At 54.9% G+C, this 27,375-nt stretch overlaps 1 protein-coding gene across 3 annotated transcripts; it reads right to left on the reverse strand.

Moving 5' to 3' along the window:
• Positions 1 to 1,125: 1,125 nt before the first annotated feature.
• MAP1S (microtubule associated protein 1S) lies at positions 1,126 to 21,916 on the reverse strand. 3 transcript variants are annotated; one of them, XR_003413697.2, is made up of 8 exons: positions 21,765 to 21,916; positions 20,339 to 20,440; positions 18,814 to 18,896; positions 17,669 to 17,809; positions 14,641 to 16,996; positions 6,300 to 6,535; positions 5,237 to 5,469; positions 1,126 to 4,862 (listed from the first exon to the last, which is right to left on the reverse strand). XR_003413697.2 is itself a non-coding variant. In XM_027038311.2 (7 exons), the coding sequence occupies exons 1-7, from the start codon at positions 21,883 to 21,885 to the stop codon at positions 5,314 to 5,316; spliced, it is 3,195 nt and encodes a 1,064-aa protein (XP_026894112.1). In that variant the 5' UTR covers positions 21,886 to 21,916; the 3' UTR covers positions 1,126 to 5,313. The 3 variants fall into 3 exon arrangements, 2 of the variants coding, with proteins under 2 accessions (XP_026894112.1, XP_026894114.1); XM_027038311.2 differs by having other exon boundaries at positions 1,126 to 5,469; XM_027038313.2 differs by lacking the exons at positions 18,814 to 18,896; positions 20,339 to 20,440; positions 21,765 to 21,916 and adding an exon at positions 18,064 to 18,807 and having other exon boundaries at positions 1,126 to 5,469.
• Between the last annotated feature and the right edge of the window lie 5,459 nt (positions 21,917 to 27,375).

Consider the following 27,375-nt stretch of genomic DNA (forward strand, 5'->3'; position numbering starts at 1 on the left):
CACTGTACTGTAGTCTATTCAGCGTGCAATAGCATTATGTCTAAGAAAATGCACATACCTTAAATAATCACTGATCACAGGTCACCATAACAAATATGAGTCCGAAATACTACCAAGCGTTACCAAAATGTGACAAAGTGGAAGATGCTGTTGGAAAAACGGCACTGACAGACTTGCTCAACACAGGGCTGCTCCAAGCCTTCAGCTCGTAAAAATTGCTAGTTACAGAGATTTTAAAGCCTGACTCCAATCGGCTATGTTTTGCCATTGTTGTCTAATTTAGACTTTAATCGTACCCATTGGACATTTGAATCCTTGCTAATGAAGGTGATGTTTCTCCACCTCTGCTCAGGCCCATTTCCCACCTTTTCTGCTGTCTCCTCCTGCGTGTCAGCCCTTCCACCTGGCTCATTTTCTTTCTGCCTGAAACAGTTCCCTCAGAATTTGTTCCAGCGGGGATCTTCACTTCACCATTTCTGTCGGGTGAGCATTTCTGGGCTGCTGCTTTCTCTCAGAGCCTTGAATGTGGTGCCCCTCTGGGTCCTGAGTTCCAGGCTCTGGGTCTGAGAAGCTGGCTTTCCATCCTCAGGCTCGCTTCTTCTTGCTGACTTGGATTTTCTGCGCTGAATCGGCCGTGTCTTTTTATACACCCTGCTTGGGATGCAGCTGGCTTTCTGAATACTGGTGAATTGACGTCTCGCGTTCGTTCTGGAAAATTCTCTGCCTTCATCCTCTTCAGAGTTTGCCTCTGCTCTTTCTCTCTTACCCTCCCTTTTCTTCCCGTATTTGGGAAACACACTCTGCTCCATCTTCTAACTCATCAGTTTTCTCTTCGGAGAGCTCAAATCCATGGTTAGTCGCATCCAGTGTTTGAGACCTCCATTATTTGCTAATTTCTTAGTTACTTTTGGCTCTTCTCCATATGTCTTGCCCTTTGTTCCACACTTCAGGATTAAACACACTAATTCTGGGTCTAATGATGCTGAGCTGGAAGTCTCTGCTGCCTTCAGGACCGCTGGCTCCCCCGCCATGTGGACAGGTTGAGTTTCGATAGCAATTCATACACAGTTCCTGGGACGTGACTAGGGGAGTTCTTTGAATGTTTGTTTATTTTTGACAGAGACAGAGAGAGACAGAGACAGAGCACAAGTGGGGGAGGGGCAGAGAGAGAGGGAGACACAGACTCTGAAGCAGGCTCCAGGCTCTGAGCTGTCAGCGCAGAGCAAACACGGGGCTTGAACTCACAGACCACGAGATCACGACCTGAGCTGAAGTCAGAAGCTTAACCGACTGAGCCACCCAGGTGCCCCATGACTCGGGGAGTTCTCGAAGACTGGGGTTGGAGGCTCAAACCGCAAACCTTCAGGGTCACCACCACCCTGGATGACTTTAAATTGCTTTGTCTACTGGAGGCCTCTGGACACCCAGATACCGCTAGAGCTGCAAACTCAAGCGAGGTCACCAATCATTGGACTAGATTCTACCCCCCCTCTTCCTCCCAACAGACAGGCTGGAGATAACCGAGTTTCCTTTCCATTCCTGGGAAGATCTTATTTCGATTGTGACTTCACCCTTTGAGGTCTTGACTTAACAGACCCACCATCGTGAAGGTCCGTGAAAACGAAAGACCAAACCCAGCCTAACGCAAAAGCTGCCTCCCGCCTCTATGGACATTCTGGCCTCTGACTGCTCCTTCGCCTCTGTTTGCCCACGGACGCGTTCATCAAGATTTAACTCTTTTTACTCGGCAGTTTTCACTGTTTTTCTTGGAAGATTGGCTTGAGAATCTAGTCTACGACGTGGTCAAAAGCAGAAGTTTATAACATTTCTTTCTTTTCTTTTCTCTTTTCTTTTCTTTCATCCCTTCCTTCTTTCTTTCTTTTTAAAAGATTTTTATTTTTTAGGTCCTCTCAACACCCAGCGTGGGGCTAGAACTCACAACCCCAAGATCAAGAGTCACATTCTTTACCAGAGGAGCCAGCCAGGTGCCCCTGTGACGTTTCTCATACATGTGTTTGGGCCCCTCTGTGCAGATTCTAGAACTCCCAAGAGGAAGGAGCATGTGAAAACAGCTGGGAATTTAAGAAGGGAAAAAATAAAATTAAGGAGAAAGAACCTGCTAAGGAGCTATTAAGAGACACCAGACTATATACCAGTGAAAATAGAGGGGAGAGGGCCAGAAAAGCTGGTGATGGATTAGAGCAGATGTAGAAACAGACGTAAACCCACTGGGGTCTTAGGGAGGAGGGAGCGTTTCAAATCTGCACCAGGCCTGGGACAATCGGCTGGCCCTTGGGGCTCGGGCAACCCCTCCATCTCTCTTCATCCCCAAATAAGTCCTAGACGGATAAAAATAAAAGTTAACATGAGAAACACAGAGAAAACACCATGGGAGGACTTGTGCCAGCCGCGAGGAAGGCCTCTCAGAGCACAAAAGAAAGACCTTTAAAGATTGTGGTTTGAAAACCATGAAAACAAAATGTTTACAGAAAAACTGTTCATAAAGTGGAAAGATGTGGGGGGGGGGGGAAACAAACTCACCGCACAAGAGCTTAATGGTTAAGATGGTAAATCTTACGTGTTTTTTAGCACAATTAAAAACCTTCTCACGTTTCTTGAAAAAGTAGAGTTGTGACGTATCAGTGAGAAGAAACACCTATAATAAAACAGTGGAAGCAACTAATTAAACAATTAATACCAATGCGAAACCCTCCCTGGTGATAAACGAAATGGAGAATGGGAGGCAGCACCTGCCACAGGGCAGTCTGGCCAAAATGTCACCTCGGGCAGTGTTATAAACAGCGGCCTGCCCCCAGGCCCTGAGCGAAGAAGCCCACCCTTACCCGCAACAGGAAAAGGCAAGACAAAGGGCCGTAACCCTAACCCGCACGCTTTGCGAAGGACATGCCTGGCGGGGGCGCTCGGATCCCAGCACTTCCGCTTTCCCGGTAAACGGACAGAGGGCGCAGGGTCACAGACCCAGGTCCCAGCCGCTCCCCAGGCGGCTGCCGCACCTGTCCCCGGCCGGGTGCGCATTGACCTTGGTCGCGGCCTCACCGACGGTGCCCTTGTGGGCCCTGTCCCTGTGGGCGCCCACGCAGGTTCCCTTGGCGTCCACCTGCCCTTCCTGATGCCCGGCCTTGCCAAGTCCCGACATCCCACAGGAAGACCGCCAGACGCCGGTTCGGTGGCTCCCACACGAAGCAGTCAGGTCCCACAAACCAACCCTTGGTAGGCAAGACGTGTTCCTGCCTGCTGCAGCCCTGCCGGCTCCAGACGGAATTGTGTGCCCCCTGTGGGGTAAGGCCAGTTTGTTTCCTTCTTGTGATGTGAGTGCGGGACGTAAGCTTTGATTGCCCAGGCGTCCTCTTCAAAGATGGTAGCTGGAATGAACCGACTCGCCAGCCACGCCTCTAGAGAAAGAGGCTGCCTGCCCCGACTGTGGCTCCTTGCTTTAGAGGTCTTGGTTGATTTTGGTAACTGGCCTTTCGGGCCACTCGTTTTGTTTTGTTTTTGCTCCCTCCCATCGCTTTAAATTCCCACTGGGAGGTTTTAAGTTTACCAAGAAACAATGGGCCCTGGAAACCCTGGGCTCCCATCCTGGACCCAATAAGAGCAGAGGCCCAGCCAGTGAACAAGCAGCTCTCAGTCCCCCCTCGCCCCTCTCATTATGTGGCCCTGGGGGCGCTGGGTGATCTCCAGGTATGGTAAGTGAGAAACCTTTATTTTTTTTCAGTTTCCCGATGGGTGTCCGGCGAAAGGGCGTCTTGTAAGCAGAACCACAAAGGCCAGTCCAACCACGACACTAGTCATCGATCAGCTGAGCCCTAACTAGTGCAAAACACCCCCTCATTTCCTATGCGTGAGCCCCACTCCCCTTCGTGATGGTGTCTGGAGGGGGTCGCTTCGGGAGGGGGTTAGGTCGCGGAGGCCAGGGGGGTGGGGGTCCCATCCCGGGGTTGGTGCTGCCGAAGGAGGGGCCGTGAGAGGATGTGCCCCCACGCCCCCTCCCTGTCCACGCGGGGACACAGCCAGAAGGCAGCCATCTGGAAGCCGGAGGGCCCGCCCTCGGCCGACCCCTGGCACCCTGGTCTCAACCGTCCAGCCTCCGGAGCTGCGGGAAGGAAGCGTCTGTCGGGGAAGCCGCCTGGTATTGTGCCACAGCAGCCTGGACGCGCCGAGCCGGGGCCCGAGACGGCCGGAGGAAGGAGTCTGTACCAGGACACCTACGCGGCCACGCACAGGGACTCAGGCCACCGTGTGGGGGGAAGCGAGCCGTGTGCCGACCGGCTCAGAACATCTCCCGGGACCGTCACAAGGTCCCACACACAACAGTTCATTCTTGCAGTTCTGGAGGCCCAGCTCTGAAATCAAGGTGTGCACAGGGTCGGTTCCTTCAGAAAGTTCTAGGGGAGAATCACTCCTCACCAGCTTCTGGGGCTGCAGCATTCCTTGGCTGTGGCCCCATCACTCCATCACCCCAGTCTCTGCCTCCATCTCCGCGTGCTCTTCCCCTCTGTGTCACCTCCTCTGTCTCTTATAAGGACACGCGTCGTTGGATTTAGGGCCCATCCAGAGAATCTCAAGAGCCTTCACTTAACTGCATCTGAAAATCCCTTTCTCCAGACACAGTCACACTCACAGATATCAGGTGTCAGGGCTCAGACGTACGCTTTTCGGGTCGCCGTTCAACCCAGGATGCAGGGCACCTCGTCTAACGTTCTAGCTAGGTTATCTCCACGCGTGCAGAGAGCAGGCAAGGGGTTCTTCGGGAATGGATGTTTTGTAATCTCTGGGTTTCAGGTTCTCCTCTAAGACCTCCCTGTGGCATGTGACTCTCCTGCCACGAGCACGAGGTATCTCTAGGAACGGAGAGTGACCTGTTCTATCGCTTCGGAGCACAGAGCCTGGGGTTCCAGTCTCACCCTGTCCCTGGCCGGTTTGTGTGGCAGAGTGGAGTCCGGCTGCCCTCAGGGGTTCCAGCTTCCCCGCCAGTAAAAATCGGCCTCTCACGCTTGCCGGGTCGGGCCGGAGGGCCGCAGTCAGCGGCGGGCACTGGCTGCCGGCGGTCACTACTGGAAAGGCACACCCCCTCCCCGGGCCTGGCTTTTGCGGCCTGCGACACGGAGGCCGGAGCACGCCTGACCTGGGGGCCGACACGGCGGCGATGACCGTCCCGGAGGCTGCCAAGTCTCCCGCCAGCGGAAGGAACTGAGGCCACAGCCGGGTGGAGTACCTGGTTTATTTGTGACGCAGGTGAGTCTCAGGGTCGGGGCGGATGCCGGGCTGCGGGGGCGGGTGTCAGGCGCCGAGCTAGAACTCGACCTTGCAGGCAGGGAAGGCCTCGTCCTGCATGGACACGGTGCTGTTGCTGCCCAGCACGGTGATGCCCAGCGCCTGGTGCCGGGCATGTGTCTCCTCGTACCACTCGTGCATGGCCGCGGAATCGAAGGTGGGGATCAGGGTCACCTGTGGGTGGGACAGACGGGCTGACGGTGAGGGGGAGCACCTGTGACCTCTGGGCCCAGGCCCCTGCTCCACCCTCGGCATCTGAGGCCCTTCTTCTCTGACCACAGTTGCTCTGCTTCCCTTAGCTCTCGCCTGGCTGTTTGCACCCGCCCATCCCTGAGGTCCTTTCCTGTCCCCACGGCACCCAAAGGACCCGGGCCCCTCTCCGGCTCCTCCCTCGCACACACCAAGTTTGCCCTACCTCCACCCGGTGCCCGGAACCCTCCATCCTGGCTCCCGACAAGCTGTGGGGTGGGAGGCGGTGCGGGGGCGGACAGGGGCTGCGCATGCTCCCTGAGAGGCTGGGCGTCGGCACCTCACACGCCGGATGGGTGGCCAGGCACCTTCAAGCCAGACTTGCGTCACCCTTCAAGGATGTGCTTCAAGGCTTCCTTGGGGGACAGCCCCAGCCCACAGGATCAATTCTCAACTTTCGCAGCTACGTGGACACCTTGCCTATTCCTCCTGGCCAATTCTCGTGACTGGGATGGTTAAGAGCCCAGGAGTCAGGGAAGCGGATCAAACCGGGCCCGTCCTGCACCCTCATCCAGGCTGCTCCAGACGGAGGGGACAACGGGAACAGAGTCCTGAGAGCTGGTGGGACCCATGAACCTGCCTTCATTTCCGTGGCCTTGGGGACACAGCTCGGGCTCTCTGAGCCCCACTCCCTCTTCTGTGGGCGGGTGAAGGTCACACAGACCTCCCAGGACTAAGTTCAACAGGAACACGCCAGGAGGTGTGCGGCCCGACCTCGTGCCAAGACTGTCTGGGGCCCTGGGGTGGTCACGCACCTGGAGGTCACGGTCCCATTGCTGCTTGCCAGCCAGCAGTGCATCCAGGACAGCCCTCATGCCCTCTTCCTTGCGCTGGTCCTGGCCACTGATGACGTAACAGAGCGCACGCACCCTTCGGAAGAATTCCTCGTCCACCAGCCGGGCGCTGCTCCCGCTGGGCAGGTAGGCCAGGTCGAGGTAGACGGGGGAGCCGGGAGGGGCTGCTGACCCACCTGGCCGGCTGCCAGCTGACCCTGCGGGCAAGAAGGACGGGGTCAGACCTGAGCTCCTGGGACCCAGGGCCTGGGAAGGGGCTCCCACCTCTGTCTACATCTCTCTGAGTGGCTCCCTCCTCAAGGAGGAGGCCTGATCTCACTATCTTAAAGCTCTCCTTGGCATGGGAAGTTACTCAACGAACTCTGCAAAGACCCCTGGCCATATCCTCAGTGCTTGGACCCTCCCTGGCTGGTCCCTGGACACAGACATGCCCAGGGCCAGAGGTAAGGAGGGTAGGAGGAGGCAATCAGGGAGGGCTTCCAGAAAGACGGGGCTTTAGAGCTTAAGCTCCCAAGGCAGCCAGTATCTAGAACAATCTGCTGCTTCTGCAGTATCCATCTGCTCAATTACTCAAAGGGCATTTATCAAGTCCTCCCGGGCATTAGGCACTGGGGACGTGCCAGTGACCCAGACAGACAAAAATCCCTGCCCCCAAGGGCAATGGGGAGACAGAGTGGGTGTGGGAAGGACAGAATTGCAAGAGGGAGACTGGACGTGGCATTGCTTTCAGAGCCTCATCCGTGGCCCTGAACCCAGAGCTTATGCAAAGGGGAATGAGGCCACCGGTCCCAGGCGAGTGTCTCATAATCATAATCAATTGAGGACAAATCGGGATCTGAGGCACGGGAAACCGGCCAGATGCCTGACATCTCTGGACCGTAAACACTGCCTGGCTCAGGGCGTGGGCCCAGAGGGCTGCCGCGGCATCTGCGGGGTGAGTGAATCCCCTAGCTTTGGGCAGGCGGCATCCCTCACTCATAGCTGGGAACAGTGGCGGTGAGGATCTTAAGTCTCAAGAAGAGAAAGCCACCATGGCCGTGACGAGCCCAAGGGAGACAGGAGCAGCAGAGGCGGAACAGCCAGACAAGGGGAACATGGGCAGAGGCTGCAGGACAGGAGGACGGGGTGGGGCAGGGTCCGGCCAACTACAGCAGCGCCTGCTTTCGTAAACGCAGTTTTACCGGAATGCCCTTTGGGTTCCATACGAAGCTGCTGTTCTGCCGCGGCACGGAGTCGAGTTGTTGGGACAGAGACCACCTGGCCTGCAAAGCTGGCAACGTTTACCCTCTGGCCCTTTTAAGACACAGTCTGCTGACACTAGCAGAGGGTCAGTCTGTCCGAGGCAGTGGGAGAAGGAGACCCTCAAGGGGCCAAACGCCCAGGCACACAGGGGCTCGGATGACTCCCAGCCTCCAGGTGCCAGCCTCGGCCACAGGCCTGGGTAGCCACTCTGGGCTGGGGACCCCTGAGCTGCTAAAGCTCACAGGGGCCTATCAGGTGTCTCCCCCGGAAAGTGCCCAACGAGGATAAGAGGGGGCAGCTCAGGGGGGCACCGAGGCTGGGAACTAATGACAAGCCACGGGGCGAGAGAAGCCTGGGACATCGGTCAGCTTCCGGAGGGCAGGGCCACCAAGGCACCTGCAGTCAGTGAGCAAGCACTCAGGGACACCAGCTCAAGTCATCACCGCTGCTTTCCCACCACCCCCGGTACTTCCAGGCCCGCAGTGCCCTCCGCCGTGGTCACCGAGCACCGGAACATGGCAGGGACGAGCTGACACGAGCTGGGGTTCGGTGCAAAGCGCACACCAGGCACCCAAGACTCAGCGTGGCCACGAGAAAGGGAATTAGCTAGTCATCTTTCATACTGACGGCATGTTGGAATATCCTGCGATCATAGCACGCGTACAGAGTATGAACTCGGCAGGAGGACCCGGGGGATGACGGTGCAGCTGGGAAGCACCGGGAATCCGTCTCCCCTTCCAGACAAGAGTCGTGCTGGCAGCCTCTCCCTGACTTCCAGGAGATCGAGAGAACGGGAACATTTTTTTCTCCTTTTCTCCCATCTACCCCTCCCCACTTCATTTTTCACTTTTTCCCCTTTTAAGGAGCCAGACACGTAAGGACTAAGCCGTTCAAAAGCCACCGCATGGAATCGTTATCCTCTACGCCTGAAACTCACATAGCTGTTAACTATACTGGAATTAAAATTAAAAACTTAATAATAAAAAAAAAAAAAGCCACTGTATATATGGGAGATTTGGAAAAATCACCACACACACCCAGAAAGGTGCAAGCTCATGAAAACAGAAACAGCACATGATAATTAAACAAAGAAAGGGCGCCTGGGGGGCTCAGTCGGTGAAGCGTCCGACTTCGGCTCAGGTCATGATCCCGCGGCTTGTGGGTTCGAGCCCCGCGTCGGGCGCTGGGCTGACAGCTCGGAGCCTGGAACCTGCTTCCGATTCGTGTCTTCCTCTCGCTCTCTGCCCCTCCCCCGCTCACACTCTGTCTCTCTCAAAAATAAACAAACATTAAAAAAAAAAAAAATTAAACAAAGAAGCCACACAAACCTTCCCCCTGGGGAAGGGGGAGATTTGGATCTCCGGAGTTAACACATTATTAAACTCAAATGTCCAGTTTTCAACAACAGCAAAAATCACAAGGCAAACAAAGAAACAGGAAAAGTATAGCCCAAGGTAAAAAAAAAAAACAAAAAAAACCCAACAGAAACCACTCCTGAGAAAGGCCAGATGGTGGGCTTACTGAACAAAGACTTTAAACCAACTTAAAAATGCTCACAGAAAGGAAGACATGCAAGAAAACGTTGTGTGAATAAAAACAGAAACATCACTAAGGGCAGAGAAAATTTAACAACAAACCAAAAGAAGATCCTGCAGCTAAAAAGTACAATAACCGAAATGAAAAATTCACCAGAGGAATTCAATTCATGATGTGAACAGTGATTTCTGATAGGACAATAGCAATTACCAAGTTCAAGGAACAGGGAGAAATAAGGACCGAAGAAAGTGAACGGCAGCGTGAGGGATTTGTGAGACACCATCGAGAGGGCCGACATACACATGTGGAGTCCCAGGAGGAAAGGAGCAGAATGATTATTTGAAGAAATAATGGCCCCACGCTTCCCATGTTTGATGAATGGCGTTAGTAAACGTCCAAGAAGCTCAACAAATTCCAAGTAGGATGACACACATTGAGACACACGAATAGTCCTGGAGTCTGCTTTGGATTCTGTGTCTCCCTCACTCTCTGTCCCTTCCCTGCTCATGCTGTGTCTCTCTCTGTCTCTCAAAAATGAATAAACGTTAAAAAAAAAATTTTTTTTTTAATTGAGAATGAAAACCACAAAAGATAACCAACAAAACCACGAGTTGGTCCTTCAAAGAGATTAACAAAACTGGGGGTGCCTGGGTGCCTCAGTCGGTTGAGCGTCTGACTTCGGCTCAGGTCACGATCTCGCGGTCAGTGAGTTCGAGCCCCGCGTCGGGCTCTGTGCTGACAGCTCAGAGCCTGGAGCCTGTTTCGGATTCTGTGTGTGTCTCTCTCTCTGACCCTCTCCCATTCATGTTCTGTCTCTCTCTGTCTCAAAAATAAATAAACGTTAAAAAAAAAATTAAAAAAAAAAAAAGATTAACAAAACTGACAGCCTTTTAGCTAGACTAAGAAAAAAGCGAGAAGACTCAAATTGATAAGCTCAGAAATAAGAGGGGGACACTACTACCTACTCTACAGACATAAAAAGCATGATGAGAGTACTCTGAACAGCTGTACAACCAAGAAACTGCACAGCCAAGAAGAAACATACAAATGCCTAGAAACACAAAACCTACCAAAGACTGAATCACAAAGAAACAGAAAAGCTAAACAGATCTATCATTAGTAAGGAGATTGAATCAGTAATCAAAATCCTCCTGAGCCTGTTTCTACCAAACATTTAAAGAAGAACTAACATCGATCCCTCTCTGACTTTTCCAAAAATACTGAAGAGCAGGGAACACATCCTAAGTCATTCTAGGAGGCCAGTGTTGCCCTGATACCAAGGTCAAAGACACTACGAAGAAAAGAAAATTACAGACCAATATCCCTTATGAACCTTGATGCAAAAATCTTCAACAAATATTAGCGAGCCAAATTCAGCAGCATATTAAAAGGATCAGACACTGTGGTCAAGTGGGAATCCCTGGGATGCAGGGATGGTTCCACATATGAAAAATCAATATAGCCACGTTTGGTGTAGAGATTACTTAAAAATGAAATTAAAAACCACTTTTTTAATGTTTATTTATTTTTGAGAGACAGAGACAGAGTGCAAGCAGGAGAGGGGCAGAGAGAGAGAGGGAGACACAGAATCCGAAACAAGCTCCAGGCTCCCAGCTGTCAGCACAGAGCCTGGTGCGGGGCTTGAACTCCCGGACCATGAGATCATGACCTCATGGTCGGACACCTAACCGACTGAGCCACCCAGACACTCCAAAAAATGAAATCTTAAAAAAAAAAAAAAAAAAAAAAAAAAAGTATGTGTGTATGTGTACACACACACACACACACACACACACACACACACGTACGTATGGGCCGCCCAGCTGGCTTGGTAGGTGGAGCATGCGACTCTTGATCTCAGGGTTGTGAGTTTGAGCCCCATGTTGGGTGTAGAAATTACTTAAAAATAAAGTCTTAAAAGGAAAAGAAAAATCAATATAATAGACCACATTAACGGAATGAATAAAACAACACAATCATTTCAACTGTTGCAGAAAGGCATTTGACAAAATTCAACACTCTTTCATGATAAAAACCCTCAACAAACTATGAATAGCATGAAACTGCCTCAACATAACACGAGCCATGTATGAAAAACTCACAGCTCACATCATACCCAATGGTGAAAGACTATCAGCTTTTTTTCTAAGAGCAGGAACAAGGCAAGAATGTTGGCTTTTGCCACTTAGAGTCAACACAGTACTAGGAGTGCTACCCAGAGCAATCAGGCAAGAAAAAGAAAAGATATCTAGGTTAGAAAAGAAAAAATTAGGGGCGCCTGGGTGGCTCAGTCGGTTAAGCGTCCGACTGCGGCTCAGGTCATGATCTCGTGGTCCGTGAGTTCAAGCCCCGCGTCAGGCTCTGTGCTGACAGCTCAGAGCCTGGAGCCTGTTTCGGATTCTGTGTCTCCCTCTCTCTCTGATCCTCCCCCATTCATGCTCTCTCTCTGTCTCAAAAATAAATAAACGTTAAAAAAAATTTTAAAAAAAGAAAAGAAAAAGTTAAAGTTATCTCTGATCACAGATGACACACTCTTACGTGTAGAAAACTCTAAGATGATGCGCGCGCACACACACACACAATCTGTTAGGATAGATGTATTAGGCAAAGTAGCTGGACACGAAACCAACACACACAAACCAATTATGCTTCTATATGCTAATGGTGAACGATTTGAAAAGAAAACTAAGAAAACAACTGTCTTTACAATAGTATTAACATAGAATAAAATACTTAGGGATTAATTTAGCCAAGAAAACAAAACATACGAAAATTAAAAAACACCGCCGAAAGAAATGAAAACATAAAAATTCACAGAAAGGACATCCCATGTTTGTGGATTAGGAGACTTAATATCCGCCGAGCCGTTGACGCTACCTGAGGCAAACTACAGATTCGGTGCTGTCACGATCAAAGTGCCAGCGATGGCTTTTTGCAGAAATAGAATAACCATCCTAAAATTCATATGGAATCTCAAGGGAGTCCAGGAGGCAAGACAATGTTGAAGAACAAAGTTGGAGGACTCACACTTCCTGATCTGTAAAGTTATGGTAAGGGGACAGTAATCAAGACAGTGTGGTGTTGACATAAAGACAGACACATGATAGGGGCGCCTGGGTGGCTCAGTCGGTTAAGCGTCTGACTTCGGCTCAGGTCATGATCTCGCGGTTCGTGAGTTCGAGCCCCGCGTCAGGCTCTGGGCTGGCACCTCAGAGCCTGGAGCCTGTTTCGGATCTGTGTCTCCCTCTCTCTCTGGCCCTTCCTCTCTCTCTCTCTCTCTCTCTAAAAAGTAAATAAACATTAAAAAAAAAAAAAAAAAAAAGACAGACACGATAGGCCAATGGAACAGAAAGCCCGGAAATAAACCCTTACGTATGTGATGAGATGATTTCTGACAACGATGCCGAGACCATCAGAGGAGAAAGGACCGTCTTTTCAACCAACGGTGCTGGGAAAATCGGAGGTCTACGTACAAAACAATGAAATTGAACCCTTATTCAGCACCACAGACAAAAATTAACTCAATTTATCCTGGAACAAAATGTGAGCGCTAAAACCATAAAACTCTTAGAACAAAGCAAAAGCTTCACCCTACTGGATTTAGCAATGATTTTTTGGATGTGACAACAAAAGCACAGGCAGAAAAAAAAGCCGAACTGGATTTTACGACGATTACAAACTTCTGTGCGAAGAACACGATCAACAGAATAAAAAGGCAACCCCACACAATGGGAAAAAAATATTTGCAGATTGTATACCTGACAAAGGGTTAATATCTACAATATATACAGAACTCTCATAACCCAACAACAAAAAGACTACCCGATTCAAAAAGGGGCAAAAGACCTGAACAGACATTTCTCCAAAAAAAGGTATATAAATGGCCGACAGCACACGAAAAGATGCTCAACATCATTAATTCGGGAAATGTAAATCAAAACCACCACGAGGTGTCACCTCACACTCATCAGGTGGCTACTCAAAAAATACCAAGTGCTGGCGAGGATGTGGAGAAACTGGAACCTTTTTTGTATGGCTGGTGGCAATGTAAAACGGTGCGGCCATTGTCGAAAACAGCACAGTGGTTCCTTAAAAACTCAAAAATGGAATTACTGTGTGATCCAGCAATCCCACTTCTGCGAATATACCCCAAAGAGTTGAAAGTAAGGTCTCCACGAGATATCTATCCAGTCACGTTCATACCAGCATTATTCAACAATAGCCAAAAGGCAGAAGTAACCCAAGAGTCCATCAGTGGGTGAACGGATAAACAAAATTTAGTCCATCCGTGCAACATGGTATTATTCAGCCTTAAAAAGGAAGGAAATTCTTAAAAACGAAAAAAAGGGGAAGAGAATTATGACACAGGCTACAACGTGAATGGACCACGGAGACATGATACTAAGTGAAATAAACTAGTCACAAAAGATAAATACAGTATGATTTCACTTGCAGGAGGTCCCTAGAGGAGTCAGATTCATAGAAACAGAAAGCAGAACCAGAGGGTGCCAGGGATTGGGAGAGGAGGAGTGGGAATTAGTTTTTAATGGGGACGGAGTTTCAGTTTTGCAAGAGAAAAAGGAGCCCTGGAGACCAATTGGTGGGGCTGGTTGCACAGCAATGCGAACGTACTTAACGCTACGGGATTGTGCACTTAGCAATGGCTAAGGTGCTAAATGTCCTGTTAAGAGATCTCATCACAACTAAGGAAAACCGGGAAGAAAAGTTACCGCAGCGTACCTAAAACTGCTATCCTTAGGTAGGTCTGCTTACGGGGTGGCCCTGGCTGGAGTCTGGGGAGCCTGGATTTCAGAAAGGTTCCCACCCCTAAGCGACAAGAGTGGCTCACCGCGCCTGTTTGCTCCGCAGCAGCGTGGCTCAGGCTGAACGCCTGCTTCACCCTTGCTGAGGGGTCTGGGATGTTGGCACATGTCAGGCAGAGGGTGCCAACGCGACCAGCAACACCCTGGGTGCTCAGTCTCTAACGAGCATCCCTGGTGGACACCACCTCGTATGGGTCACCAGGGCACGCTGCTCGGGCATTAAGCACACGGTGGGACCACACTGGGAGACGACTCTACAAGCCTGTGCCTGCCCCCCACCCCCAAGAGCCCCCCTCCCCGTGCCCCTTCTCTTTGACGATTCCGTTCTGTATCCTTTTGCTCCAACACAGCTGAGCCAGGAGCAGGACTGCATCCCGAGTCCTGACTGCAACACTGAGCCTGGTGGTGGGGGGCTTGGGAATCTCTACGCAAACAGGTTAAATATACTATTAAAATTAATTTCACCCATTTCTACTCGCTGTGGCACTAGCGACCTCATGATGACAGATGTGCTCACGTTATGCTTCCGCGGGTGGCACTGCTTGAATGCCTCGGAATTACAAGCGAGCCAGAGCTTCCATTTTGTAGGAGAAACTGACGCCCAGAGAGGGTGGCAGGCGTGGCTGAGGCCACACAGCAAACAGGGAACAAAGACTTGGGCCGGTAACCCTGCTGTAGGACTCCAGCCCCTGGGTACTTACCGGATGGGCCCCGAGTGGTCGTCTTGGGGACCGAGGACTTTCTGGACAGGGGTGCCCGACCTCCCTTGTCACTGGGCTCGCTCCGGGTGCCGAAGGGCCGACCGGCCCGGTCTCCACCGGCCAGTCCCTTGGTTTTGGCAGTGGTCGCGGGAGTGGCTTTGGAGGTGGCAGTGCTGGGGTGAGGGCGAACCCCGGACTTCCGCGTGCGGCCGTGGCCCTCCGTCAGCCGGGCCTGCTCAGGGGGGAGCACCTCGGGGTCCACCATGCAGATGCTGGGCGGGGTGGGCAGCGGCGGGGGGAACTTGAGGGGCTCGGGCAGCGGGTCACGGCGAGGGACCCCTGCGCCCTCCATGTCTTCATCCGAGTCCGCGATGCCGGGGGCGGCAGGCAGGGGGTCCGAGTCAGACAGGGTGGGCAGGGACTCGCTGACGGAGGTGGGTGGGGTCTCCTCAGCTCCCGGGGCCCCCGCCCGCTCCTGGGACCGGGCACTGCTATCAGAGCTGCCCGGGGACGCGGGCGCGGGCGCCACGGGCACAGCCTTCCGGTGCTCAAACTCACAGGGTGACACCAGGCACAGGTCCACGTCGTGCGGGGAGGCCGATCGCCGTACCCGGGGGCCGCGGAGGGGGAGGCTCAGCCCAGCCTCGCCCGCGGTGGCAGGCGGCGGCGGCAGCACCTGCTCGAAGGAGACGGACAGGGACTCGTCCACCTCCGTGGAGTGCGGGGATCCCACCTCGGCAGGCAGTGACGGTGTGGTCACCGTGGGCGAGGCATCCGGCCCAGCCTCCCCGCCCCGCAGCGGGCTCAGCGACAGCCGCCCGCTGCCCTCCGCCGGGCCCTGGTGGGCTCCAGTAGGCGAGGGTGTACGCGGCCGGGGGGTGCTGGCACCCAAAAGCAGCTCCAGCGTCTTCTCCTCCAAGGTGCCGCCGTCCTCCCCGGCCGGGCTCAGCCCCAGCTCCAGGCTGCTCTCCTGGCTGGGGGTGGCCACCAGCTGGGGGGCGGGGGAGCCGCAGGCCTCTGGCTGCGGCGGGCTGGCCTCTCCACAGCGGAAGCTGGGGGGGCTGTGGGGCCCGTTCTCCGCCGGCGGGACGGCCGGGCGGGGGATATTGGGTGCCCTGCGGGGCCTGGGGGCGGCCTGGGCACCCGCCTTCTTCACGCTGACAGACGTGGAGGCTGCCCGGCGCACCTCCTGGGGCTGGGTCCGAGGGACGCTTGGCTTGGGGTCCTTCTTCACCTCCCGGGGGAGCCTGGCTTCTTTCTCAGCCCTGCGGGGGGCCTCGACTCGAGGCGGGTCCTTCCGGGCCCCCACAGGGCGCTCCGGGGCAGGCCTGGCCGTTGCCGTTGCCCGGCCTTCTCTTCTTAAGCTGTCCCGGGAGCCCACGCTTTCCTTGCTCTCAGCTCGCCGAGGCCCCACTAGATCCTGGGGGGTCACCACAGGCTCTCGCAAGAACCCCAGGTGCTGCAGGCGGACCAGGCCATCCAGGAGGCGGGCGGGAGGTGTGCAGCCGGGGAACAGCACGCGCACCACCTTCTCGGTGGGGCCCGCGGGGTGCCACACTAGCAGGGCGCACACGGAGGCCGACGAGCGGTCAGCACCAGCCGCGGGCGGGTGCAGCACATACATGTCCAGCCGGCCCACGCCCATCTTCTGAAAGAGCACGGTGGGCTCGGCCGGGAGCGGCCCGCGGTTCAGAGTCAGGGGCGCGATGCCTAGCCGGGCCAAGAGGCTCAGGGCCAGCTCCGCCTCGTCCTCGCCGCTCACCAGACGCGAGATGGCCACGCGGGCGTTGAGGAACACGACCCCCAGGTTGGGGGAGATGAGCCTGCGGAGCCTGTCATCCCCGGAGCCCCCGCCGGCCGCTGCCTCATCTCGCTCGGCCAGCTTGCGCCGCAGAAGACTGTTGAGGCCCGGGAGGCTGTCGGCGCCGGCGTGGGTCACCAGCACGGCGTCCACCCGGTCCAGGTGCCGCACCAGCTTCCAAAAGCTCGACTTGGGGTTGGAGCCACCGTTGACCAGCACGGTGAAGCCATTGACGGCGAAGAAGGCGGCGTCGCCGAGGCCGCCGGGGAAGATGTAGCAGCAAGGCCGGGCGAGCCTGAGGAAGCCCACGGACGCTGGCGGCTCGAGCAGCTCAAAGGGAGACGGGGCCTCCAGCGACTCAGCCACGTACTCCAGGAACTGGCGCAGGCCCTCGGAAGCCGGCAGCTGCACGGGTGGGTTCCACTGCACCCGGAGCGCGCCCTGGAGGCCCAGCACCTCAGGTGCCAGCTGGGCCCAGTCACCGAAGGTTGGGCAGGTGATGGTGAGCTTCGGCAGGTCTGCAGGTGGGGGTGTGGATGCCAGAAGATCCCGGATCTACAGAGGGGCGGGGGTGACGGTTAAGAAGCCCCCTGGAGCCGGGCAACACCCAGCGCCTCGGGAAAAGTGGGCAGGGGCCCCTCCATCTTGATTCCTGGGGCTGGGAGAGTCCTTTGGCCGACCCTCTTCACCATTACGACAAAACCCAGCCATCCCCCCCGGTCTGCAGAGACACATGCTCCTGACTCACCACCTGCTTCCCTCCCCTCCCCTCCCCTCCCCTCCCCTCTCACTCTCCCTGCCCCAAGGCCTTTGCACTTGCTGTTCTCTACAGCACAGCTCCCTCCAGGGACACCTTCCATGCTCCCCACCTCTGCTTTTTCGCTCACCGTCGTCACCTCACTCTCTACAACGGAAAAAGGTGGTTTATTGGCTGGCTTTGTTCATTTGCCACACCCGGACGAAGGACTTTAGAAAGGACCCTACCCAGCTGGGACCTGGAAGCTGGGGTGCCACTCGAGGTCTCTGGGATGTCTGCTGATCTACAGGCCTAGCCTCAAACCACACACCATCGTGGGCGAGGGAACTGGGGCCCGACAACGGGAGGGACATGTGTCACTGCTGCTGCTCCACAGAGGAAGGGATGGGGTGCAGAGAGGGACAGGTCACTAGGGCCACACAGCCCGAACTCAGAGCCAGGGGAAGCAAGACGAGGAGGAGGAGGCTTACCTCTCTGTCCCCTAGGACCTGGAGGAAGTGGCGGGGCGAGAAGCCCCCCGTCTGGAGCAACAGCTCCCCTGTCCCTTCCAGGCAGGGCCCAGCCAATACCAGCAGCTTGTGAGGGGCAGGGTCCAGCAGAAGGTTCCGGAGCTGAGGAAGGGGAGACTGTTAAAGGCCCCACTCTGTGCCGTGACAAGGCCTACACCCTGCTTTGAGACGGCTCCCAGCCCTAAATCTACATACAACCACCCGAATCCCTGTCCCCACCCCAGTAGTCAACTAGAAGCTGGAAGGGTACCCTCCGGGCCTCCTGCTGAGCCCAACACCCTTCCCCCAACAAATTCCTGCTGCTCTTCCTACAAAGCCAGGCTCCGGGGCCTCCTCTTCCTAGAAGCCCACCATACCCTTTCTGGATTCCCTGGAGCCCACTCTCTCTCTGGCCCAGCCTCAAGGCCATGGAGAACAGTGTATCTCTGTCTGGCTCTATCTCCTTCAGAGCTCCTTGAGGGAACAAAACGGAGCATTTTTGATCAGAGGAATCCACCTATACCGGGGTCTCTAGAGGGGCGTCCCGGGCTTCCTCTTGTTCATTTTTCCTATGGGTAACTAGGAGAAGGGCATAAGATGTCCATGAATTAGAAGGATTAGGAAGTCAATTCGGGGGCTCCAGGGTGGCTCAGTCTGTTCAGCGTCCGACTCTTCGTCTTAGCTGACGGCACAGAGCCTGCTTGGGATTCTCTCTCTCCCCCTCTCTGCCCCTTCTGTGCTCTCACGCGCTTTCTCTCTCAAAATAAATAAATAAACTAAAAAACAAACAAAGAAAACAAAAAAAAAAGTCAATTCAGACAACTCCTGGGGGGCCCAGCCAGCGAGAGAGGCACAAGACGCAAACGTCAGCCGAGTCCCGCCTTCCTGCCTCCAGACCTTCCTCGCAAACTCCAGTCTTTCCTGACTTCACCTGTTCCTCCCACCGTCACCTCCGAGGGGGTGACAAGCTGAAGCTGAGGCCATCCAGGGAGACTTCCTGAAGGAGGGGGTGAGGCTGCTGAGTGTCAAGAGAATTTCAAACAGCACAAAGTCAGGGACGCAGGAAGTCAGGACTTGGGATGGTGCCGGTCCCGACAGCCTGCCCCCTGCGGATGACTGTTCCCTACCTCGTCGCACAGGGACTTGTCTGATGGATTCAGGAGGACCAGTGTCTCCAGGGCGTCTCCGCGGTGGTGCAGGCTCCGCTGGCCTGTGGGGGTATTGGGCTCTGTGAGTTTGGGGCTGGGCCTTGCGCACAGGGTCAGGCGGTCCCGGTGTCAAGCCCTGCCTCCCTGTGTGACCCCAGGCAGCCACAAGCCCCTCCGGGACTCTGCTTCCGGGAAACCCCAGCCAGGGGGTCATCTGAGAATCAACAGGCACGTGGTAGAGCTGCAGGTCAAGATGAGGCCAGAACAGGAAACCAGCATTGGCAGGCCTCACATTGGAAACAGTGACAACAAGGCCATCCCTGCTTACAGGCCCCAATTCACAGCAGTCAGCCCTATGGGGGACGTCACTGTCACCCCATATAGGTAAGGAGCCAGAGCCCAGGGCCAACGAGGTACACCAGGAGGAGGGCAAAACACGGGCCAGGGCTCTGAGACAGGACTGGGCTCCAAGTGAGGATCAGGAAGTGGCGGGTGAGGCTAGAGCGAGGGGAGCATGGGGGAGCATGGGGCTGGCTCCCATCCGGGGGAGCATGATTCCCGGATCTGAACCCTCGTCTGTCCCTCAGAGCCCAGAGGTTTCAGAAATGGAGCACCAGGACTAAGGCTAGAGAGGCAAGGACCTTTCGGCACTGGTCAACCTTTATCAGTTTATCACACGCTTATCATCATGTACGGATATTGCCCCATTCCGGTGGGGAAACCAAGGCACAGAGAGAGGAAATGGCCGCCAAGGTCACACAGAACCGATGGGATTTCCAGCCCCTTCCCACCCCCAAATCCTGCGAGGGGTCAGGAAGCCACCAGGAACCGCTGGGACAATGAGGCGAAGGACACTTCCTTCCCCTCCTGCAGCGGCCTAGAGGTGACTCAACGGGCTGGCTGAGGCAAGAGGGGCTGCCGGTGATACCCGGAACCCGCCCACTAGCTGCTCTGTTCTGTGGGTCATCCTGGGCCGTGTGGGGCTGGCCCAGGCGTCCCAACCCCTCCCTCAATCTTGCTCCTCTCCCAGCTCCCCATCCACTGAGCACCCCTGTCAGGGGTCACAGCCACAAACCATACACAGTCCCTGCCACACGGGGCCCACACTCTACCCTCCAGGCCCACTCACCAGCCCCTCACTTCCCAAATATCTTCTCACCTTGCCTGGGCCCTTCCCTCCACTTGACACATCAGCCCCCAGATACCTCTCATCCAAAAAGCCCACTTCCTGGAGGTCTCCCTGTCCCCCACCCCTCAGCTGCCTCATCTGCAAAATGGGGACAAAAATACGAGTTCCTGCCATGTGTGGAGTTGATGACGAAGGGAGTTAGCAGTGCTGGTCGGGGCCTAGCCCTGCTCCAACTTGACAGATCGGGGCTGTATTGTTACTGTGGTTGTTTACAGCCATACCCGAACCCTCCCCCGTGCCTGGCACACAGCTGGCACTCAGAGAACACTTGCCCAATGAAGGGGAGCGGCTGGGACTGGGGGGGGGGGGTCTCACCTTTCACGATGCTGGAGAAGGTGGCAGAGTGCCGGGACACGAAAATCTTGAGCTGCTCATCAAGGCTGCAAATGCCAGGGTCAATGTCCCAGGACCGGATGCCTGTTGGGGGCAAGGGGGGTGGTGGCCGGAGAAGTGAGGCAGGAAGTCAACTAGGCTCCCCAGCTCCCGCAATGTTTCAGTTAACTACCATCTGGCAGGTGGGAGCCATCCCAGCCCCTTCCCCTCAACCTGCCCCTGTACACAACAGCCTGGAGACTCAGAACCACCTAAGGTGCCTCTGGCGTTCTCTCTGCATCCGCACCAAGGGACCCAAAGCGTTAATTTGGCATTTCACAGAGAAGATTCACAACATCAACAAAAGAGCCCCCACCTCCTGAACAGTCATCTGGTCCCCTCCATCATCTCCCCACCCCCACCACTGTCACACAGCCCCTTCTGCCCCGCCAGGAATGTTCCCACCTCCTGGCCTTTGCACCAGCTCTTCCCGCTCTCAGGAGGTCCTTCCCTCTGTCTCCCGACCCACCCTGTAGGCCCTCAGCGCTTCGCATCCTTCTGAGCACTCCTGACAGCCTGGGAGCCTAAAACTTGTCCTCACCCATTTTGGATCCTGCACCCTATCAGACTATTAGCACCGCGAGGGCAGAGCTGCACCTGTGGTTTCCACACTATCCCTGCGCACGGGGCGGGGTGGAGGTGGGGGAGGACATGGGCACAGACGACGACATTCCCAAGTACGCAGAGATGTGCGCTGCCTTTTCCATTTTGCAGGCGCCAGGCCGAAGGCCCTGCCCATCTGAATGGGGGGCAGGGGGGGATGAAGGCCCTCCAAACACGGTGTGGGGTGCACGACGCCTGTGCCAAGTGGCTGCAGGTGAACCTCGCAGGTGCACCTACATGATTCATCTCCCCAGATGCCAAATCCCTTGGGCAGGCTGCGCCCGCCCACACCCCAATTAGCACGCTCCTTGTGGAGCAACGGAAAGTGGGCCCCGGGGCTCCAGGCCCAGTCTCTCCATCCCAGCTCCTCCCTCCGGGACATCCAAGCTGCTATGACCCGGGGGCTTCGAGGCGACCCCACCCTCCCCTCGGCGGGCCCACTGGGCGGGAAGCCGAGCCGTCGCCCGTGTTGCCCAATCGCGCGGGTCCCAAAGCCCGGGCCCCCGTCCCGTCCCCGGGCTACACCCGAGGCGGGGCGGGGCGAGGCAGCCCAATCCAGGCCCGGGTACCGCTTCCTCCGTGCGCGCCCAAGGCTTCTGCCCGCGCCGTAAGCCTAACCGTGAGGAAGACCGAGCCTCTGGGCCCCCAGGATCCCGCCGCCGCCCATCGCCTCCCCGCCCCCAGCCCGGCCGCCGCCCCCCCCCCTCGGGCCGAGACGCGCGGCAGCGCCCGCCTCTCGCACCCCGTGGCCCCAGGCCAACCCGACCTCGTTCGAGCTCCTCCAGCACATAAGCAAGCAGCCCCGAGCACCCGCACTCGCCGCCCACCACGAGCAGTAGCGAGCTCGGTGCCTGGGTCGCCCCGGGGCCCGCCGCCGCCGCCGCCATCTTCGCGCCGCACTGACGCTCCGAGCGCCCACCCCACTGGCCCCGCCCCTTAAAGGGGCCGTACCGGAAGACCTGAAGACCCCGCCCGGAAGCCCCCTCGCCCTTCGTGTGCCACCGCTGGCCCCTTCAGGTCTTGGGAGCTGGGGACGTGGGCACGGAAGTGGCTGGCAGGCTCTTGGGCCTCCACTTTGGCCACCCTTCCCAAATGATCATTCATTCATCCATCCATCCATCCATTCGTTCATTCAAGAAGCTTTGACTGCATGCCTACCACGTGTTCTCAGGGAACTCATCACGTAAGAGTGGGCCCAGTGAGAACCAGGCCCACGTGCCCCTAGGTCCCTGGGTCAGGGCTTGAACAGAGAAAAGAGAGGTATCTTACAGCTAGGGCTTTAAAGAATGTGTAGGAGTTTGCTAGGTATGAGTGGTGGGGCAAGAGCATTTGAGGCAAGTTAGAGCATGTGCAACGCTTTAGAGGTAGGAAAGTACATTTGTGGTTGGGACACATTCCAGAGCACTCTGGGCCCTGGCGCAGGGTAACACGCTTGCACCTATGTGTCAGGCATTTTACTCCATTAGCTCAATGAATAAACCTATGAGGTAGGTGATGTTATCATGGTCGTTTCAGAGAAGAAGCAGGCTTGCAGAGATGAAGTCATGAGCCCTTTAAGTAGAGAGCAGAGAGCTGAATCCAGGGGAGTCTGATTTTAAATCCAGTCTGCAGCAGGTGCCGACTGCCTGCCTCACGTCGGTAGTAACCCTTCCTCCCCAAACAATCGCACACAGCCCTTTTAACTATGGTGGTCACTGCTTTAAAAAAATCATGTTGCACCAAACTTGCTGACAGTTGCCTGTGCCCAGGGAGGGCTGGGCTGTCTCTCTTGGCACTGAGGCCTCCATCTCTGGAGGTATACAAAACAAATCAAGACAGAAGTGAAAAGGCCTGGGAAGCAGGATTGGCCTTCTGCTGCCCTTCATTATCTGGGGTCGTTCAGCCCAACTTCCTCCCTGGTCAGTGTGTAACAGTCACTGGCCACGTGCTGTCTAATGTTCTAGTACTCCACTTCCTCTCTCTCTTTTGGCCCTAGCATACTTCCTCTACCCTAGTCCCTCCTTCTTAGCTGCCTCCCCTGTGTCCTGGCTGCCTGTGATTTCTTGTATTATTGCTTTGAGCAATAATAGGAATGGGAGTGTCTCTGTCAGGCTCCGTCTCCCCTACTAGGCTGGGAGCTCGTTGGAGGCCAGGCCAGGCAGAGGCCTCTCTGGACCCCCAGCCTTTTGTAGGACAAGGCTGAACATCCCGGAAATGCATAATAAAGCCTTGTGGAATGGGGATGAAAAGCCCATCTCTCCACCATTCATTTATTCCTTCATGTGTAGTGATTAAGTTAGGAATTGAACCCAGGACCTTCTGACTGAAGTCTATGCTCTTCCTTCTGCCCAAGGCTGTGAGTTATGCTTGTTGCTAATTAATTCTAGTTTGTCTTAAAGGGCCCTGAAGTGTGAGAATGTGTCTTCACCAGGGTGTCTGATTTGGGAGGAAAGGTCCTCTCCAAGGACTCTGGGGGCTGGTATTCTGAGTGTTCTGGAGTCCTGAGGATTTCCTGTCTCATGATGTCATCCAGACTGGGGACCCTCGTATGGGGAATGTGGGAAGCAACTCCCCAGAGATGAAGCATCTGGGGATCATTTCTGAAATCCCAGACACAAGACTAAGGTCACTGCCCTCCTGCCTTTGTCCCCACCCAGCTCCAGGCCTGTTTCTAGGTCATCAGTCCCTAGAGGGATCAGATAATAGCATTTGTGGGGAAAATGGAACCCTTAGCCCTCAGGACTGATGGACATTCTTGTCTTCTCACTCTGGCAATTCTTTTCTCTTTTTACCATTTTTTTTTCTTGAGGCTTAACATACACATGATCAAGTTCACAAATGTTAAACGTGGAGGGTGACAAGGGCAATGACACTCCAGGGCAGTTCTTGGGGCTCTCCAGTTGATTCTCCCCTCCCCTGCCCCGACCTCTGTCATGATAGGTGAGTTTTACCTGGTTTCGAACTTCACATTAAAGGGGATCACAGAGGGTATCTGTTCTTGGATCTGGCTTCCCTTGTTCCCCATGTTACGGTGAGAAGCTGGCGTTGCTCCTTTTCATGGCTCTGGAGTATTCTTGGGTACCATTTTTTAACGTTGTGACAAAACACAAAAAACATATAACCTATCATTTTAAGGATTTTAAAGTCTGTCATTCAATGACAGTACATTTAGTTCCCAGTGTGGTATAACCTTCACTTAATACTAGCTCCATAAAATTTTCATTGCCTCACTAATTGTTCATTTCACCTGTTGGTAGACATTTGGGTTGTTTCCAGTTTGGGGCTATCACGGATAAACTTGTGTTGAGCCTTTTTTGTATCTGTCTTACGGTGACTATCCTTCATTCTCTCCCAGTAAATGCCTAGGGGAAGGATGGCTTGGAGATGGGGTAAGAGACGGCCAGACTGCTTGCCCAAGTGGTCCGTGAGGGAGGCCAGACCACTTCCATCCTGAGCAACCCTTAGGTTTCAGGCATTTTCTTGAGAGAAGGAGAGAGAGCTCGAGGGCGCAGGGGCAGAGGGAAAGGGAGAGAGAGAATCTTAAGCAGTCTCCATGCCTAGCACAGAGCCTGACGCGGGGCCCAATCTCACAATCACGAGATCATGACCTGAGCTGAAATCAAGAGTCAGACGCTTAACCGACTGAGCCACCCAGGCACTCCAGGTTTCAGCCTTTGTAATATTTGCCCGTCTTCCCTCCTTCCTCTACCCCTCTCACCAACCCTGTACTTCAGCATCCATTAAGTGTACCTGTCGAGGACACTAGTTCTGGGCGCTGGGGAGGGGAACAAAACTGCTGGTCCTGGGTGCACAGGGCTGGGACTGGAGGAAGCCTAAGATCCCCGAGGCTGTGTGCTTTATGTATTGTTCATTTCATCCTTGCAGCAACGTGGGGCAAAGTCTCTGAGTAAACACATTAAAAAAAATGTTTTTTGACGTTTATTTGTTTTTGAGACAGAGCATGAATGGGGGAGGGTCAGAGAGAGGTAGACACAGAATCTGAAGGAGGGTCCAGGCTCTGAGCTGTCAGCACATAGCCCGACACGGGGCTCAAACTCAAGGACCGTGAGATCATGACCTGAGCCGAAGTCAGATGCTTAACCGACTGAGCCACCCAGGCGCCCCTCTGAGTAAACACATTTAATAAATGGGGAAGTGAGATTCAGAGGGGTCAAGGGACAGATTCAGTGTTCAGCACCCTGGCCAGCATGCGAACCCAGGACAACTGACTCCAAGCCCTGAAACAGTTATTCATTCATTCACTCATTCATGTGTTCATTGATCTGCTGAGTAAATACTTCCTGACAACTTTCCCGTGGCCCTAAGAGGTCTCAGTCCTGGTCCCCAAGGAGACCTCAGTTTGCAGGAGGAAGAGCTGTCCACAGATGTCCCCTAGCCCTGTGGAGTCAGGGTTGGGCGGGAGGGTGGGGCCAGGAGCTGGAAGAATTGGGAGTAGGGGGAGTGAGGGCTTTGTCTGGGGAGACAGGGAAGGTGTCCTCAAAAAAGGGACATTGGAACTAGGCTTTTGAAGAGTGCATAGGAGTTCACCAGGCAGAAGGTGTATTCGTTAATTCAGCAAACGCCTCCAGCCAAAACCTCTGTGCCAATCTCACCCCAGCCTGGTCCCAAGGAGTCCCCGGGCTGGGGGAGTCAGAACCAGACACAGACTCCCTAAAGGTCATGGATGAGCTGCAAGGAGAGGGAGAGCATAAAGATGCCCTGGAGGGAAGGAACATGGGTGTTCTTCAGGGGCCCAACAGGGGTCTCCTAGGAGGAGGGTGTGGCTCCAATTTGCTCCTCCAGAGCAGAAGCAGCAGGTGCTGAATGTTTTTGCCTTGGAATATATTGCTTGGGTTAAATGAGGCCAAGATGACATGGTTCTGCCTCAAAGAGATGCTTGGACCTCCTCCAAGCCACCTCCCACCAGTGGAGCTTATGTCTCTCTAGGGGAGATATATGGGAGGAAAAACATATAACCCTTCCCTATGGGCCTGGTGGTGTAACGGTGAGGGAGGAGGACTTGTTGATGGAGGTCTATGCATTTGAGACATTTGAGACCTGTGACCAGAACAGGGGGGTCCTTACCTGATCTGAAGAGATCTAGGAGGACTTCCTGGGGGAAGCAGCACTTGAGTCAGGACCTGAGGGAGGAGGAGGAGTTGAGCACATGTGCGGGACAGCACAAGGAGCACCTGGAGGAGGAAGAGCACTTCCTGTGGGGGAGAACAGCATGTGCAAAGGCCCTGTGGCCAGAAGAGACTGGGCGTGTGGGAAGACTCAGAGACCACAGAGAGGCTGTATGATGTGACAGGGAGATTCAGGAAGGTGTGGCCAGGGAGGCTGGTGGGGATTGGGCCACACAGGGCCCCCTGGTCACAGGAAGGTGTGTGGATTTTACTCTGAGGGCCATAGGAGCCAAGGAGAGTGTGGGAGAAGAAGGGACATGGAACGTGAACTGTAAAAACAACCGCGAGCTGGTTCCAAGCATTTTACAGATTAACGCATGTCACTACCCATCCCACTGTATAGATGAGGAAACTGAGGACTAGACAGAGTAAGTGACATGCCCAGGATCACACAGACAGCACGTGAGAGACCCAGGATTTGAATCCAGATGCCCTCCCTTTTAGGAGCTGGGCTCCTAAACACTTAGCTGGGAGTAGGCTGGTGGAGGTGGGGGCCTGCTTCCCATCAGCTCATTCCGCAAAGTCGCCAGGATGCCGCGCGGGAAGGAAGAGGGTTGTGCGCGTGGAGGGGGCTGCATTTTGTTTGTTTATAATCCGGTCCTCTGCGAGGACTCTCAGCCCTTCCCGCTCCCTCCCCAATTAACTCAAAGACGCCGCCAGAAATGGCGATTTCCTGGGGCACCTGGGTGGCTCAGTAGGTCGAGCGTCTGGGTGGCTCAGTTGGTTGAGCATCTGACTCAGGGCATGATCTCGCTGTTCGTGAGTTCGAGCCCCGGATCGGGCTCTGTGCTGTCAGCTCAGAGCCTGGAACCTGCTTCAGATGCTGTGTCTCCCTCTGTCTCTGCCCCTCCCCCGCTTGTGCTCTGTCTCTCTCTGTCTCTCAAAAATAAATAAACGTTAAAACACACACACACACACACACACACACACACACACACACATTTAAAAAGAAATGGCGATTTCCTTCCCTCTCTTCCCACCTGCCCTGGACCTGTCCAAACTCCACCCCCAAGGCGGATTGGACGAGACAGCGCCATGGCCACCCAATGATGGCTTAGGACACAAGTTCCCGCCCCTTCCTCTCCCTCAGGCCACGCCCAACCCCGCCTGAGGGCCGGCCCTAGAGTGAGAGCGAGTGGGAGGGAGGTGACTGGTTGGACCGGTTTAGGTCCCTGGGGGTTGCAGAGGACCAAGAAATGATGCTACGAGCCA

This window comes from Acinonyx jubatus, chromosome A2 (genome assembly GCF_027475565.1).
Source record: "Acinonyx jubatus isolate Ajub_Pintada_27869175 chromosome A2, VMU_Ajub_asm_v1.0, whole genome shotgun sequence".
Taxonomy (NCBI): domain Eukaryota; kingdom Metazoa; phylum Chordata; class Mammalia; order Carnivora; family Felidae; genus Acinonyx; species Acinonyx jubatus.

What these genes read in the sequence shown, in the direction of transcription:
- MAP1S (XM_027038311.2), bottom strand. Translation starts at nt 21,885, where the DNA reads ATGGCGGCGGCGGCGGCGGGCCCCGGGGCGACCCAGGCACCGAGCTCG. An exon ending in GCTGGAGGAGCTCGAACGAG is followed by an intron (nt 20,441 to 21,764) that starts GTCGGGTTGGCC and finishes TGCCCCCAACAG; the next exon opens with GCATCCGGTCCTGGGACATT. An exon ending in ACAAGTCCCTGTGCGACGAG is followed by an intron (nt 17,810 to 18,813) that starts GTAGGGAACAGT and finishes CCCCTTCCTCAG; the next exon opens with CTCCGGAACCTTCTGCTGGA.